At 39.7% G+C, this 18333-nt stretch overlaps 1 protein-coding gene across 3 annotated transcripts in view; it reads left to right on the plus strand.

The window, feature by feature from the left end:
• The window catches only part of LOC139748772 (polyadenylate-binding protein 2-like), a 284468-nt gene that overhangs the window by 170754 nt on the left and 95381 nt on the right, over positions 1-18333 (plus strand). Inside the window, exon 6 of one of the 3 annotated variants that reach the window (XM_071662207.1) lies at positions 2852-2954. The exons of the other annotated variants lie outside the window; for them this stretch is intronic. Coding sequence (XP_071518308.1) covers positions 2852-2858 — 7 coding nt within the window. The 3' untranslated portion in view covers positions 2859-2954. The remainder of the gene's footprint in view (positions 1-2851; positions 2955-18333) is intronic. 3 annotated transcript variants of the gene reach the window in all.

The raw sequence follows: 18333 nt of genomic DNA on the forward strand, positions 1-18333 counted from the left end.
CTGTTCTTAACGCTACCTCGCTAATGCGGGAAATGGCGAATAGTTTGAAAAAAAAAAAAAAATATATATATATATATATATATATATATATATATATATATATATATATATATATATATATATATATTTTTTTTTTTTTCTCCAAAAGAAGGAACAGAGAAGGGGGCCAGGTGAGGGTATTCCCTCAAAGGCCCAGTCCTCTGTTCTTAACGCTACCTCGCTATCGCGGGAAATGGCGAATAGTATGAAAAAAAAAAAAATATATATATATATATATATATATATATATATATATATATTTTTTTTTCTTTTCTTTTAAACTATTCGCCATTTCCCACGTCAGCGAGGTAGCGTTAAGAACAGAGGACTGGGCCTTTTTTGGAATATCCTCACCTGGCCCCCTCTGTTCCTTCTTTTGGAAAATTTAAAAAAAAATGAGAGGGGAAGATTTCCAGCCCCCCGCTCCCTCCCCTTTTAGTCGCCTTCTACGACACTCAGGGAATACGTGGGAAGTATTCTTAACCCCCTATCCCCAGGGATATATATATATATATATATATATATATATATATATATATATATATATATATATATATATATATATTTCTTTCTTTCAAACTATTGCACATTTCCCGCGTTAGCGAGGTAGCGTTAAGAACAGAGGACTGGGCCTTGGAGGGAATATCCTCACCTGGCCCCCTTCTCTGTTCCTTCTTTTGGGGAAAAAAATAAAACCGAGAGGGGAGGATTTCCAGCCCCCCGCTCCCTCCCCTTTTAGTCGCCTTCTACGACACGCAGGGAATACGTGGGAAGTATTTTTTCTCCCCTATCCCCAGGGATAATATATATATATAAGTATATATATATATATATATATATATATATATATATATATATATGTGTGTGTGTGTGTGTGTGTGTATGAAATAATTAATCATTCTTCATCTGTGTCCTGGCGCTACCTTGCTAATGCGGGAAATGGCGATCATGTATAAGAAGATAAAATGATTTGTATGTATATGTTATGTATACTTTTTTCTTAATTACAGTTTCCCATGGCAGCAAGGTAGTGCCAAGAAATAGACAGAGAAAGGCCTATCCACTCATATGCACATTATATACATAATTGCCTATACATGTATATATACATGCATATCAACATATACACATAAGTTCATGTATGATATATGTACATGTATGTGCATTTATGTGTATTTATGTGTATATATGTGTATATATAAGTGGATGGGTCTTTCTTCATCTCTTTCCAGTTGCTACTTTCCTAACATGGGAGATGACAATCAAGTATAATGATATATATGGACTGAACCAGGGCATGTGAAGAGTTGGGGGTAAACCGTGGAAAGGTCTCTGGGGCCTGGATGTGGATAGGGAGCTGTGGTTTCGGTGCATTACACATGACATCTTGAGACTGAGTGTAAACAAATGTGGCCTTTCTTTGTTTTTTCTGATTCCTGGTGCTGCCTTGTTGAATCGGAGAGGGGGGTTAGCGATGATATTTCCTGTGTGGCGGAGTAGTGACAGGAATGGATGAAGGCCAGCAAGTATGAAGATGTACATGTGTATATATGTATTGTCTGTATGTGTATGTATATGTGCATGTATGGGCATTTATGTATACATATGTGTATATGAGTGGATGAGCCATTCTTTGTCTGTTTCCTGGTGCTTCTTCATTGACACGGGAAACAGCGATTTTGAGCGATTGGGGGCTGAAAATGCAGGAGGGTGAAAAGCGTGCAAGGAATAGAGTGAATTGGAACAATTTGGTATACTGGGGTGGATGTGCTGTCAATGGATTGAACTAGGGCATGTGAAGCGTCTGGGGTAAACCATGGAAGGTTTTGTGGGGCCTGGATGTGGAAAGGGAGCTGTGGTTTCAGTGCATTACACATGACTGCTAGAGACTGAGTGTGAACGAATGTGGCCTTTGTTGTCTTTTCCTAGTGCTACCTCACATGTGTGTGGAGGGAGGGGGGTGCAATTTCATGTGTGGTGGGGTGGCGATGGGAATGGATGAAGGCAGCAAGTATGAATATCTACATGTGTATATATTTATATGTCTGTGTATGTATATGCACATGTATGTATACGTTGAAATGTATAGGTATGTATATGTGAGTGTGTGGGCGTTTATGTATATACATGTGTATGTGAGTGGGTTGGGCCATTCTTTCATCTGTTTCCTTGCGCTAACTCACCAATGCGGGAGACAGCGACAAAGTATAATAAAATAGATAAGATAAATATATTCATACATATATCCATCATACACACACTTATTGACATCATTATTGTTTGATGTGTTTCCTCATCACTCTCATAGTCTGAACTACAGACGATATGTGCATGGTAAGCCCCTAAGATGCATTTGTGGTAAACATAAGCTAGTATGAAGGAGATTCATGTCTCTCTTGCACCTGGTTACATGTCATATAATCAACACCAGTTCAAAAACCTGGGTATTAACCCAAACACTGCCTCTCCTGGTGTATTTGTACCTGGGTTGTATGTCACCAACCTTTGAAGCCATATATAACCTTCTGGGACCTTCATTATCTAGTTTGATGAGTATCCCTACCATAATCCATCTGATTAGTGAGTACAGTTCAACAAGAACATCATCAGTTGTACTTGATCTAGAAATGGACTTATCCAAAGTCTTTTGGGTGAATGTCTGTGCTGTTGCACACATGCTTTGCTGCACTGTATACACTTTTCATTGCAGATCCTCTGGATCATTTGTTAAGTACATTATTCATCATTCCCTTATCGTATACTTCAGGAAAATACAGAACACTAGATTTTGTTTTGTCTTTTTGTTGTACAGATTTTAGATGAGGTGGCTCAGAAAGACTTTGCTCTGTCACCAACTTTCTACTGCATGTTGGTTAACGGTAATCAAATATTTTCCATCCACTTCGGATGTGCAAGTAAGTTGTTTTAGTATCTTTCATGGGTATATTCTGTTTATCCTCGGTGTGGTTATCAGTGAAGTTGATAATTTCAGTCAATGATGAGCAGTTGATTGTCACTGTTATTCCTTTTACGGCACTCCCAAACACTTGGTGCACATTCACGGTCCAACTTTGCTTGTGATACCTCACATCAGTAGCATGTGTATCGCCTGATGAGATTGATGTGCTAGGTCTCACACTTAGCTCACTGTTACTGGAGAGTTCAAATGCACAATTCAGAATTTGCTATGCATTAAAAGTTTTTACCATAAATGACTTACCATCATACTTTTGACAGAAGAAACACACTTTCTTATTCAGTGGGGCTCTGTGTGATATTGTGTCTGGCAGAGAATTATGTCGGTGTGTCTTCCACCTCAGAGCTTTTGCTCCTCAGTCCTTTGTATCGGTACTTGATGTTGAAAGACACTGTTGATACAGTATGGCTATGCTGATATCTGGCAGCTTGTATTGCTTGTGTTTTGTTGTGTGCATAACGTTTAGTGCCAGACTGCTTGTTGTACATGTGAACTGTTTTTTGTGGAGGATGTCTCCTGTACAAAATGGCTCAGTGAGCAACATTTTGCTGTCAATTCCTTTGAAAATTAGGGTGCATACTTTTAGAAAGCCACATAGGGCTATCAGTAGCAAGATGATATTAGATTCCTATCCCGCAAGCTCTGACTACACTCTAATATTCTTTTTTTGATTTTGTCATTAGTAGCCAATCAGAATTAAGTTACAGAAGACAGAAAGGCAGCACCCCATTGCTAAAATCCAGAAAGAGAAACCAGAAATAGCAACAAATCCTATGAAATTGGAGAGGGAATGAGGGCTGAAGATTTTTTAGGGGGGCCATGGCTTTCTATAGATCTTCTTATATATCAAAGCTAAATATTGTTGTATGGATTTCTATTGTACAAGCACTGGCAACATAGATTAGACTCACTTCCAGCCCACTGACAGCCATTTAACCAAACCTTGTGTAGATCTCTGTTGCCTGGTTAAAGTGCCTCACATAGATCTGTGGTCTGTACTTTGGCTTTAACAACTGAATTTCAACTGATCTTTGATATTGGTGCCAGATGCCTAAAGCCTCCTTAAGCATCAACCGCTCTGTATAAGTCTTTCATTTACCTTTGAGCCATGGTATGGGAATAATGTTGTATTAGAGTGCTACATATAGATAACATAGAGCAGGATTAGCTCCATAGTCATAAAGATTCTAGTATCCAGATGATGATCTCTTCTGATGATGATAAACAGAGCTGAATGCATCAGAATACCATGTGAATGAGGGTATGACATTCAAGGCATGTCAGCACCAGGCTGTGTTGTGCTTAGTGATACATTCCTGCTGGGTGTTTTTATTTCTTCATGGGGAAGTTGAGGCCCATTTTACTTGCTTCCTTGTTGTTTTGTCTTGTTCTGAAATGTTCTTTCATTTCATGAGAATTGTTTTCCCTTGATGACTGCCCAATTTTCAAAACTAACTGAGAATTTATGTACCTTCATAAATGGTTAATGTTATGTATAAAAGATGTTGCAGAACTAGAATTCTTTGTTTTTAATGAAAGAGTATTTTATGTATTTTTAACCCGTATTTCATAATGATAGCGTTGCAGAATAATTTTATTTGCATCCTAGCCAGTATATACATAATTCTCTCTCTCTCTCTCTCTCTCTCTCTCTCTCTCTCTCTCTCTCTCTCTCTCTCTCTCTCTCTCTCTCTCTCTCTCTCTCTCTCTCTCTCTCTCTCTCTCTCTCTCTCTCTCTCTCTCTCTCTCTCTCTCTCTCTCTCTCTCTCTCTCTCTCCCCCCCCCTCTCTCTCTCAGGGGAATGGCTAATACTAGAGTATTCTTTTCCTCCTATAATGAAATATTTTAAGTGTATATAAAGTATAAGGGTACCACATTTTACCATTTATTTTAGATATAACAAAAAAATATGGGAAATTTATATTTCAAGTAAAGTTAGGTAGGGTTTTCATAGGATCAGTTGATTTTTAGAAATGTTTTTTATGTAATTTCATGGGCCCCACATTTTCCAAGATCTTTATAACCCTCCCCACTCAGTTTTTTTGTGTTGGTTTAATAGGTTCTGTTGATTTTCAGAATTGTTTCCCTTACTATTATGGTACATTTTTCCAGATGAGTTTAGGCCTTCCCAGTATTAGTTAGGTAAAGGTTTTATAGGTTCTTTTGATTTCCAAAATTGTTTCCCATATTATTATGGTACCCCACACTTTTCCAGATGAGCATAGGCTTTCTCAATATTTGTTATTTAAGGCTTGTATAAGTTCTTTTGATTTCTAGAAGTTTTCAATGTTTCTCCTTCATGTTTGCCATTTCTCATATTAGCAAGGTAGCACCATGAACAGACGCAGAAATGGCCGCATTCACTCGTATCTGTTCTCCATATGTCATGTTTAATGCACGAAAACCCTACAGACTTTACCATAGTTGCTTACTGATGCCACGTTGTCCCTTATAAATCACATCACTTTAGTTGACCCTGTCCCTTGCTCATCTTGCACCCCCCTTGCATAATCAGAAGTGTTTCTCCTATTTTCATAGTAATATGTGCCACATTTCCTCAGATTAGCACAGCAGTGTGAATTGTGTGTAAGGTAACTGTTTATAGGTTCTGTTGATTTTTATAAATGCCTCCCTTTTACAGTACCTTACATTCATCCAGATCAGGATAGCCCTCCTCAGAATCAATTAAGTTAGGTTTGCTTTGGTTCCTTTGATTTTTATAGGTTTTTCCCTTTCTTTTCTAGCTCCCACATTTTCCTGCATCAGTATAATCCTTCTCATAATTATGTTGGTAATTTTTTCATAGGTTCTTTTGATTTCTAGAGCTTTTCTGTTACTTATCTGGTTACCCACATGTTCTTACTGCAGCATAGACCTTCCCACAATCATGTAAGTAAGGTTTTCAGTGGCGCTTTTGATTTCATGAAGTGGTTTTCTTTTGTAGTACCCTACATTTTTCTATATCATTTTAGCCTTCCTCACGGTCAGGTGGGTAAGGTTTTCATAGGGTTTGTTAATTTCTTTATTTTTACAGTAATATACATTTTCTAGTGTTTGCATTGCTTTTGCCCCATTATTTTCTTGGACCATCATAGCCCTTCCTGTATCTTTATTTTATTATGCTGAAATACCCAACAATTTCCTCTTTTTATGTACTGATATTTCACAGTTAAATGAAAAGAATATGCCATGATAAGAAGGGAAGAAATGAACATGGAATTAGTGGCCTTTTTCTCCTCCACAACATGTGTTTGAAGCCTCACTCAGGGGAATGGCTGATTCCCATAGCTATTTTGAAGTAAATTATTTTCGTTGACCATGAATGTGATGAATTCCACAAGTTAGAAAATATAACTCAAGTTCATTTATGGTGCAGTAGAAAAGTTTTGAGGAAAACTGTAAAGATGTTTTTGTATTGAAAAAGAATATTGTTTCATCTTTTTCATAGTTTTGTCTGCTGTTTCCTTCTTCAGCAAGGTATTGTCAGGAATAGACAAAGAAAATTCACATTCACACACTGATTTGCTAGCTGTCTTGTGCCGTGCATATGGAACCACAACTCCATGTCAGTAACTGAGCCCCACAGACATATCCATGGCTACCCCTGGCTGTTTCACAAGCCCTTGTTCAGTCCATTGACAGCATGTTGCCCACTGTATACCACATTATTCCAGTTCACTCTGTCTCGTGCATGCCTTTTACCCTCCTGCATATTCAGACCCTGACCTCTCAGAATGTTTTTCACGCAATCCTTCAGTCTCCAGTTGGTCTTCCCTTTTTTGATTTACCCTCCTGCACACTCAGACCTTGACATCAAAATGTTTTTCTTTAATCTTTCAGTCTCCAGTTGGTGTTCCCCTTTAGCTTTTTCCTCCACATCTGACTCGTATCCTCTTTTTTAGTCCCTTCTCACGCATTCTCTCCTTTTGTCGATACATTTGAATGCACCCCCTCTAGCTCTCACATTCACACACTTCATATAATCACAACTCTCTCTTGATTTTTTATTGCTAACTTGATCAAACCACCTCACACCATGTTCTGAAACTTTTCATTTCCAACACATCCACCCTTCTCTGCATATAGCCTATGCCATGCCTTCATACAACATTGTTGAAATGTCTATACCTTCAGACATAATCCGTTTGTGCCCTTAACTCCCTCCCACCCTATGACACACTTCCACTTCTACAGTTTCATTTGCAGCCATGTCCACTCCCAGGTATCTGATACACTTCCCTTGTACCAATTTTCTTCCATTAAAAGTCACATCTCAACAAACCTGTCTCCCTTCCCTGCTAAAACCTAATCACCTTGCTTTTATTCACATTGGTTCTAAACTTTTTTCTTTCACACACACTTCCAAACTCACTCACCAAGTTCTGCAGTTTCTTGCTTGAATGTCACCTGTGCTGTCCTATCAGCACACAACAACTGAGTCACTTCTAGGCCCCTTCCTGCCCCTTCTCCTCCTACAGACTGCATACTCACCCCTCTCTCTAAGACCTTTTTATTTACCTCCCCCCATCCATAATAGATTTAACAATCATGGTAACATCACATACCCCTGCTGCAGACCAGCCTTCTCTTGGAACCACTCATTTTCTTCTCTTTCTAATTGTACACACACCTTATACTCTTGACAAAAACTTCTCTGCTTCTGCTAGCTTTCCTCTTACACCATTTATTCATAAGACCTTCTACAAGGCATCTGTTTCACTCCTGTTATATTTTTTCTCTACGTTCACTACATCCATAAATGTCATATACAGGTCCTCATATTGCTCTTAAGTATTTCTGAAACACGTATTTCATACAGACACCTAATCCTTGCATCCTCTCTGCTACTTTTGAAACAAATTTTAGTCATCACTGTCCCTTACAACTTAGCAGCTACATGCAGCGAAATTATACCTTTTTATGTGTGTGAACATTCATCTCTGTTCCCCTTTCCTTTATACATGCAGTTTGCTAGGCCTTAGGCACCTAACAATAATATCCACATATAGATGATCCCCAACATACATACAACTGGAAAAAATATGAACTAAAAGTATATGTAAACATTAGAATTGCACTTGGTTGTATGTCTTCTACTGCTAATAGCTGCTTGTGTATGATAGTGAATGGCAGACGATCCTGGCATTGTGTACATCACAGCATCTCTCAATTCTCACTCAGTTACCGTTTAGTAAGTGTGCATTACTCAAGTGAATCTAACAGATATTTTTGCTGGATTAAACCATTTCTGTGTTAAACCCCAAAGATGATGAGCAATGTTGATAGATCTGTCTTGATGCCAAGGAAGAGGCTTGATTTAGAATTGAAAATGAAGGTAATCACCCAATATGAAGGAGGTTCAGCAAGTATGAAGTCTATGATGGGAGCTGGCAGCACTGCCTCCTTTTGTGCTAAAAACTCCTTTTGCATCATAAGTCAAGTTTCAGTCCTGGAATAGTCATTTTCTGTTAAATAACTCTCCACAGGATCTGAGGAAATCTTTGTCAATTGATTCAGGATCATTTACTTGGTATCCTGTAGCTCGCTAAAAGCCACTTGGATTCCTTCCATGAAAACTCACGAGAATATGATGTTTTTTTGTATGGCTGGAAGATGACTGACTGTGGGGAGAAATTATCACACACCGCCAACCTGGATACTACTCATGGTTGGCAGGCAGCCTCAAAATAGAGTTGTGAAACTTGATATATAAATTTATGTCTGGTGGAGTTGCCCTGTTTATGTACATATCCTTGTATAAGGGTTAAGGGGTTAAGAGACCCATATTTAACTCTAGATGCTTGTTAACATAAACTTACACAGCTGCAACATAGGCATTGTCACTACTGAAAGAAGTACATTGGTTGCAACAAAAGGAACCAGTAAGAATTATCATAGGCTTCATAACTTGATACATCCTGTCCCTGTAATGTGACTGGCATCAGTGAAAGTATGATCAAACCATGATTGGCTGAAGAAACATCTGTTAGATGAAGGGATGTACAACTCTAACCCAGTAAGGTTAACCTCTGTTCTGCATATGGTCAGCACAGCTTGAGGCATCCCAGCCAGTGAAGCAATACCTCATATAAAGATAGTCAGTGACAGCCAGTGAAGCAGTACCTCATATAAAGGTAGTCAGTGATGAAACTGCTTAGAGTGATCACTGATCTCTCACAAAATGCCTAAGTTTGTACTAGTACTAACTGCCTGGGTATCAGGAGGGTTAGTGACATCTGCACAGTGAGCCAGCACTTTAGTGGTTGTTGAGTTGCACTCCTCAAACCTAGATGGCTGTCTTTTCCTTCTGCCTCACTAACATGTGGAATATTGGCATTCTGTTTACAGACGTACAGTCTTTCCATGTCATTTGTAACACTTGACATCACTCAACTCACACAGCTTATTTTTCATAATTCTAGATTTCCCTGCAGTGAGCATGATGTGCTTAGCCCTGCCCAATGGCAATATAGTATGAGCAGTTGATAGAAGTAGTAGGTAGGGACATTTAGGCTGGACCATTAGGTAGAAACATTGGGTAGAAGTAGTAGGTAGGAGGACTGTAATAGAGTAGCCCTCTGCCGGTAGCCTGTTAAGGTTTAGGCACTAAAGGCTAAGAAGTGAGACTGTAATTTTTTAGTTATGGAAACTGCTTCTGTGGCCACCCTTTGAGGGAGTTCCAATTGGAGCAGGTGTCAGAGATATAGACAGATAGATAGCTTAAGTATGTGTATCAAGGGATGCATAGGGGGCGGTTGTGCTCGATGAGAAGTTTGAGTGAGAATATTTTAGTCTGGAGACCCAAAGTGGCAGAAATAGAGTAAGTATTGTGGGAGGGTTCAGAATTAAAAGAATGGGTGAATGTATTGGAAAAGTGATTATGATGGTTGGGAACTTGTGTTTAGCGTCTGTTAGTTTGTTCCAGATTGTTAAGAAGGGAAAAAGAAGGTCAAGGCTTAGCTCCACTGGGATCACCCTGAGTAGAGCTAGAGCGTTCCTAGTCTATGGAATTCCATGTGTAAAGGATTTCAGCACTTGGATATGAAGATAGCTGAGGTGCATTTCAGGAAGTCAAATATTCAGAACTTTTCATAGTCACGGGAGTGTGGTGGATGTATGAAACATAAAAGGAAATTCTTAGCAGATAGAGCATTTTTGAACCAAGTGGGAGACTTAGGGTCCACAGAATGAGCAATATGTGTTTTTGTACCTCAGGGAGCATATTGTAAACATTGCCCTTAGATTGCGAATGATAAGTTTTGTAGTTGCGAGACTTGATGGTGTAAAGGGGAAGCAGCTATTGACAAGTAAGCTTCAAGTAAAAGAAGATCAGGTTCTAGAAGAGGTGTGAATCGCAGAACTCTAGTACTGATTCGTAGTGCTGGTTGAGGGGTTGGGCAGATCCTAGGGGCCCACTTGACCACCATCATGCAACTGGGATTCATCTCTCTTCCAAAATAGCTACAATTCCTAGATCTGTCTTTTTATGTCCATTTCAGCAAAATTCATGGTCTTGATTATATTATAATGTGATTCTAACCAACTGTATGGTGAACATCATCAGATTACCTCCACCTTGATCTTGTACTTCTCTCAGAAATCCACCTGGTCTAAGGCTGCTTCTCCTCTGCACTGTCAGATCTCCAACATTTAATCTGTATCATTGTTTCTGCTTCAAGGGTGGAGTTTGTGCATACTGTAATAAAAAAAACACATACCTCTTGTATTATAAGTCTCCTAACTTAGATGCCTACTGGCTCAAAATCTCTTTACCTTTTATTACTTTGCTTTTGTGTTTCATTTATTTGCCTTTCATTTTAACTTTGTTGAGCTCTGTAACATTTTAACTTCATGCCAAGAAGCTATGCTCTTCTCATATCCAAGTACTGAGATCCTCTATGCTGGGGATTTCATTGTATACCACAGGAATTTATTAGGCTTTAACTGGGATGATCCTGATGGAGCCAAGGCTTATTCTTTTTCTCTCCATAATGATTTGGAACAATTAATTAAACAACCTGTTCGGGTTTCCAACTGTCACAACCACCTTTCAAACACTCGACTTATTTTTAACACTTGATCCCTCCTTTGCACATACACCATTTCTGCCGCCTTAGGATCCTCTGATCACAATGTTACTTCTATAACTTCTAATTGGGCATTTCCATCCTGTATCCCCCCAGCTCAAAATGCCAACTCTAGAACTTTGGGAGAGCTCAATGGTTATCCCTGTGCAGCTCCTTTATTTATTGACTTTCCCTGGGATGGGCACTGCTTCTCTGGTTGAAATGCCTTGTGTTGTGCAGAATACATAGCAGAAGTTATCTTGGATGGAATGGAAGCCTGCATCCCATCTTTTAAGTTTTTTCTCCTCACTTGAGGTTCAATTGCTTCTGCTGTGATGTGTGTCACATCAGGGACAGTGTGTACCTAACCATGAAAGTTTTCCCTCCCTAGAAACCCACTTTGCTTTTACTTCTACTTAGAATCATAGCAAAGCATTCTTCCAAGAGCCAAGCACATTTTTGAATAAAGGAAATGTGTTTGGTCTTTAGTTTTCAGTCAAATGTATTGTCAACAACTGTAGTTTAACCTTTCTCTTTTCTGACCTGATCACTCCATTATTAACCCACCATCTGATAAAGCCACTCTTTTAGGCACCTTTATTTCCTCAGACCTAACTTTGGGTGATTCAGATTTTAATCCTTTGCTCCGCCTCCTCCCTTTGAACATTGCCATCTCTTATATTTTCTTCATTTATGGTCATCCATGTGTTCTCCCATATCCAGGTGGACAAGATGTCTGGCTCAGAGGGCATACCTCACATTCTGAGGGAGTGTGTGTGTGAGTGAGGGCCAATCCTAGCTTGCCGATTTGTTTTTACACCATCATTCTCATGACAGAATAGTTCTGCGCCAAGCACAATGTGAGGGGATGTTAGATGAAATGCTGCCCTGACAGTGTCATTAAGCCGATCAAATGCATTGAGAAAGTCACAGATACTGGTGCTAAATCTCACTCAGTCTTGAGAATGACGGTACTCAAGCAGAACCAATGAGTGCATGAGCTATGTAATGTTGCTAAAGGTTACAGATGTTGCCCAAATTTACATGACAGACCAAGATATTTTGCTGTTCTCAGTTCCTCAGATTTTAGTGGAATGGTTTTCAGGATAAACACAGGGTTAGGGACTGAGGCCTTAATATCACACTGAATATTTCCCTTAATCTGAGAGAGAGAGAGAGAGAGAGAGAGAGAGAGAGAGAGAGAGAGAGAGAGAGAGAGAGAGAGAGAGAGAGAGAGTCCAGTCAGGGAAGACTAATGATCATTTACATACTCGGGAAAATAACAGCAAACAATTGGTGTGAGAAAAAAATTGGTGTTAGGGTTGGGATCACCAATATCATTTGAATGTATGCAATCGCCCCCAGTTCAGCTAACAATCGATGATTGGTATGGTAGATTGTATTTTTTTATATTTCATTTTCATAATATTCTTAGTAGGATTGTACATAATGAATAGATCGTTGGTTATCTGCGTATTTAGAGAAACATAGGAGAAAACTGAAAGAAAATGAAGTTTTACATTGCATCTGAATAATTGGTGAATGATAAGGTAAATTGTATATTTTTTTAGTTTTTTCTCTAGGTTTCTACATATTCAGAAAGATGTAGGAGATGATAGCTGAAAGAGAAGGAATTTTTACCTAGCACCCAAACACTTGCGTTTGCCTATGGTTCCGAAAAATCTTTGAGATAATTGCTGAAAGAGAAGGAATTTTTATCTAGCACCCAAACACACTCATTTGCCAATGGTTCAGAACCTTTTAATCGGTGTATAACAAGGTAACTTATATTTTTCATATAACTTGTAATTTTCATATTCTACACAGTTCTCTTAATTAGGTTTTCACCAAATGCATGAATTGATAATTATCTACATATAGAATAAGTAGAGAGAAAATACCTGAAAGAGTTGGAAGTGTGATCTGTACCTCTGGTGCCTGTTCCTTTCAGGAACTCCCTCAATGGGGTAGCCATTGTGAAAGTCTCCATAACTGGTGAACTCTGGTGCCAGTCCCTAACCTTTAGTTCTGCACCCATACTTAACAGGCCATTGGCAGAGAGCCACTTTAGCACTGTTTGGAGTCTAATCAAGCACTAAAGATTCAAGATTGCCTTTGTGTTTAATATATAATTTGTGATTGATATATTTATTTTTTTTTTTTTTGCTTTCTCGCTGTCTCCCGTGTTTGCGAGGTAGCGCAAGGAAACAGACGAAAGAAATGGCCCAACCCACCCCCATACACATGTATATACATACGTCCACACACGCAAATACACATACCTACACAGCTTTCCATGGTTTACCCCAGACGCTTCACATGCCCTGATTTAATCCATTGACAGCACGTCAACCCCGGTATACCACATCAATCCAATTCACTCTATTCCTTGCCCTCCTTTCACCCTCCTGCATGTTCAGGCCCCGATCACACAAAATCTTTTTCACTCCATCTTTCCACCTCCAATTTGGTCTCCCACTTCTCCTCGTTCCCTCCACCTCCGACACATATATTCTCTTGGTCAATCTTTCCTCACTCATTCTCTCCATGTGCCCAAACCATTTCAAAACACCCTCTTCTGCTCTCTCAACCACGCTCTTTTTATTTCCACACATCTCTCTTACCCTTACGTTACTTACTCGATCAAACCACCTCACACCACACATTGTCCTCAAACATCTCATTTCCAGCACATCCATCCTCCTGCGCACAACTCTATCCATAGCCCACGCCTCGCAACCATACAACATTGTTGGAACCACTATTCCTTCAAACATACCCATTTTAGCTTTCCGAGATAATGTTCTCGACTTCCACACATTCTTCAAGGCTCCCAGGATTTTTGCCCCCTCCCCCACCCTATGATCCACTTCCGCTTCCATGGTTCCATCCGCTGCCAGATCCACTCCCAGATATCTAAAACACTTTACTTCCTCCAGTTTTTCTCCATTCAAACTTACCTCCCAATTGACTTGACCCTCAACCCTACTGTACCTAATAACCTTGCTCTTATTCACATTTACTCTTAACTTTCTTCTTTCACACACTTTACCAAACTCAGTCACCAGTTTCTGCAGTTTCTCACATGAATCAGCCACCAGCGCTGTATCATCAGCGAACAACAACTGACTCACTTCCCAAGCTCTCTCATCCACAACAGACTTCATACTTGCCCCTCTTTCCAAAACTCTTGCATTCACCTCTGTAACAACCCCATCCATAAACAAATTAAACAACCATGGAGACATCACACACCCCTGCCGCAAACCTACATTCTCTGAGAACCAATCACTTTCCTCTCTTCCTACACGTACACATGCCTTACATCCTCGATAAAAACTTTTCACTGCTTCTAAGAACTTGCCTCCCACACCATATATTCTTAATACCTTCCACAGAGCATCTCTATCAACTCTATCATATGCCTTCTCCAGATCCATGAATGCTGCATATAAATCCATTTGCTTTTCTAAGTATTTCTCACATACATTCTTCAAAGCAAACACCTGATCCACACATCCTCTACCACTTCTGAAACCACACTGCTCTTCCCCAATCTTTTTATTCTATAAATTTTTTTTTACACCATTCTCTTCAGTGTGTTCTTACCTTGTATATGAATTGATAATGATTTTCACTTAGAAATACATTTTTCTGAATAGGTGGATGATTATTAATTAATTCATGATTCAAGTGTGAAACTACTGATGACAAATGAGTAGTAAAAGTATATCAAAAATTCAATTTACTGTATCTTTCACCAATTATGAATGGAATATTTTAAACCAAAGGCAAATGTGGGCATTCAGGTGCCAGGTCAGATTTGCATATTTTTAAGATATTTTCTTTCTTTTTTTTCTAAATGTATAATTACAGATCTTTGGTTTAGGTAAGGGCCCACTTAAAGAGAACCAGATGCAAAAAAAAATAGTATATAAAAGTACAATTTTATCCCTGGGGATAGGGGAGAAAGAATACTTCCCACGTATTCCCTGCGTGTCGTAGAAGGCGACTAAAAGGGAAGGGAGCGGGGGGCTGGAAATCCTCCCCTCTCATTTTTTTTTTTTCCAAAAGAAGGAACAGAGAAGAGGGCCAGGTGAGGATATTCCCTCAAAGGCCCAGTCCTCTGTTCTTAACGCTACCTCACTATCGCGGGAAATAGCGAATAGTATGAAAAAAAAAGAAAAAAAAGTACAATTTATACTATTAACCAATTATAAATTGAATGTTTTGAGCTTAAGGCCTATGCTTCTGAACATCCACCCAAGAATGGGATATGGAAGGTCATATTTTTCCTTGATACAGCGCTGGTGGCTGATTCATGTGAGAAACTGCAGAAGCTGGTGACTGAGTTTGGTAAAGTGTGTGGAAGAAGAAAGTTAAGAGTAAATGTGAATAAGAGCAAGGTTATTAGGTACAGGAGGGGTGAGGGTCAAGTCAATTGGGAGGTGAGTTTGAATGGAGAAAAACTGGAGGAAGTGAAGTGTTTTAGATATCTGGGAGTGGATCTGTCCGCGGATGGAACCATGGAAGCGGAAGTGGATCATAGGGTGGGGGAGGGGGCGAAAATATTGGGAGCCTTGAAAAATGTGTGGAAGTCGAGAACATTATCTCGGAAAGCAAAAATGGGTATGTTTGAAGGAATAGTGGTTCCAACAATGTTGTATGGTTGCGAGGCGTGGGCTATGGATAGAGATGTGCGCAGGAGGATGGATGTGCTGGAAATGAGATGTTTGAGGACAATGTGTGGTGTGAGGTGGTTTGATCGAGTAAGTAACGTAAGGGTAAGAGAGATGTGTGGAAATAAAAAGAGCGTGGTTGAGAGAGCAGAAGAGGGTGTTTTGAAATGGTTTGGGCACATGGAGAGAATGAGTGAGGAAAGATTGACCAAGAGGATATATGTGTCGGAGGTGGAGGGAACGAGGAGAAGAGGGAGACCAAATTGGAGGTGGAAAGATGGAGTGAAAAAGATTTTGTGTGATCGGGGCCTGAACATGCAGGAGGGTGAAAGGAGGGCAAGGAATAGAGTGAATTGGAGCGATGTGGTATACAGGGGTTGACGTGCTGTCAGTGGATTGAATCAAGGCATATGAAGCGTCTGGGGTAAACCATGGAAAGCTGTGTAGGTATGTATATTTGCGTGTGTGGACGTATGTACATGTGTATGGTGGGGGGGGTTGGGCCATTTCTTTCGTCTGTTTCCTTGCGCTACCTCGCAAACGCGGGAGACAGCGACAAAGTATAAAAAAAAAAAAAAAAAAAAAAAATTTTTCTTGACATTTTTCTTCAGTTATATAATTTGTATCTAATGCATGAATTAATAAGTATATGCCTATTCACAAAAGTATAAGAGAAACTTGCTGAAAGAGATGTAAGTTTTACCTAACATCCAGATGTTTGCTATCAGCTCAAAACAGTCAATTTGTGATTAGTTGATAATGTAAATTGTATTTTTATTCTTTTTCTTTCAAACTATTCGCCATTTCCCACATTAGCAAGGTAGTGTTAAGAACAGAGGACTGGGCCTCTGAGGGAATATCCTCACCTGGCCCCCTTCTCTGTTCCTTCTTTTGGAAAATTAAAAAAAAAAAAAAAAATGGGGAGGATTTCCAGCCCCCCACTCCCTCCCCTTTTAGTCGCCTTCTGCGACACGCAGGGAATACGTGGGAGGTATTCTTTCTCCCCTATCCCCAGGGATATTTTTATATTTTTATATTTTTATGTATTCATTTCTCTTTGATAGGCTCTTAGCTGTATTTTTATATTTCTATGTATTCATTTCTCTTTGATAGGCTCTTAGCTGAAGCACAGATTTTTAATTATATCCCCCTTCAGAAAAAATATAGAAAATAGCTGAAAGATATCGAAGTCTCACCTGGCATCTGAATGCTCACAATTGCCATTGATTTAAAACTCACTATATAATTTATAATTTTTTTTTTTTTTCGCTGTCTCCCGTGTTTGCGAGGTAGCGCAAGGAAACAGACGAAAGAAATGGCCCAACCCACCCCCATACACATGTATATACATACGTCCACACACGCAAATATACATACCTACACAGCTTTCCATGGTTTACCCCAGATGCTTCACATGCCCTGATTCAATCCACTGACAGCACGTCAACCCTGGTATACCACATCGACCCAATTCACTCTATTCCTTGCCCTCCTTTCAACCTCCTGCATGTTCAGGCCCCGATCACACAAAATCTTTTTCACTCCATCTTTCCACCTCCAATTTGGCCTCCCACTTCTCCTCGTTCCCTCCACCTTCGGCACATATATCCTCTTGGTCAATCTTTCCTCACTCACTCTCTCCATGTGCCCAAACCATTTCAAAACACCCTCTTCTGCTCTCTCAACCACGCTCTTTTTATTTCCACACATCTCTCTTACCCTTACGTTACTCACTCGATCAAACCACCTCACACCACACATTGTCCTCAAACATCTCATTTCCAGCACATCCACCCTCCTGCGCACAACTCTATCCATAGCCCACGCCTCGCAACCATACAACATTGTTGAAACCACTATTCCTTCAAACATAGCCATTTTTGCTTTCTGAGATAATGTTCTCGACTTCCACACATTCTTCAAGGCTCCCAGGATTTTTGCCCCCTCCCCCACCCTATGATCCACTTCCGCTTCCATGGTTCCATCCGCTGCCAGATCCACTCCCAGATATCTAAAACACTTTACTTCCTCCAGTTTTTCTCCATTCAAACTTACCTCCCAATTGACTTGACCCTCAACCCTACTGTACCTAATAACCTTGCTCTTATTCACATTTACTCTTAACTTTCTTCTTTCACACACTTTACCAAACTCAGTCACCAGCTTCTGCAGTTTCTCACATGAATCAGCCACCAGCACTGTATCATCAGCGAACAACAACTGACTCACTTCCCAAGCTCTCTCATCCCCAACAGACTTCATACTTGCCCCTCTTTCCAAAACTCTTGCATTCACCTCCCTAACAACCCCATCCATAAACAAATTAAACAACCATGGAGACATCACACACCCCTGCCGCAAACCTACATTCACTGAGAACCAATCACTTTCCCCTCTTCCTACACGTACACATGCCATACATCCTCGATAAAAACTTTTCACTGCTTCTAAGAACTTGCCTCCCACACCAAATATTCTTAATACCTTCCACAGAGGATCTCTATCAACTCTATCATATGCTTTCTCCAGATCCATAAATGCTACATACAAATCCATTTGCTTTTCTAAGTAT

The sequence above is a fragment of the Panulirus ornatus genome, chromosome 5 (assembly GCF_036320965.1).
Source record: "Panulirus ornatus isolate Po-2019 chromosome 5, ASM3632096v1, whole genome shotgun sequence".
NCBI classification, from domain to species: Eukaryota; Metazoa; Arthropoda; class Malacostraca; order Decapoda; family Palinuridae; genus Panulirus; species Panulirus ornatus.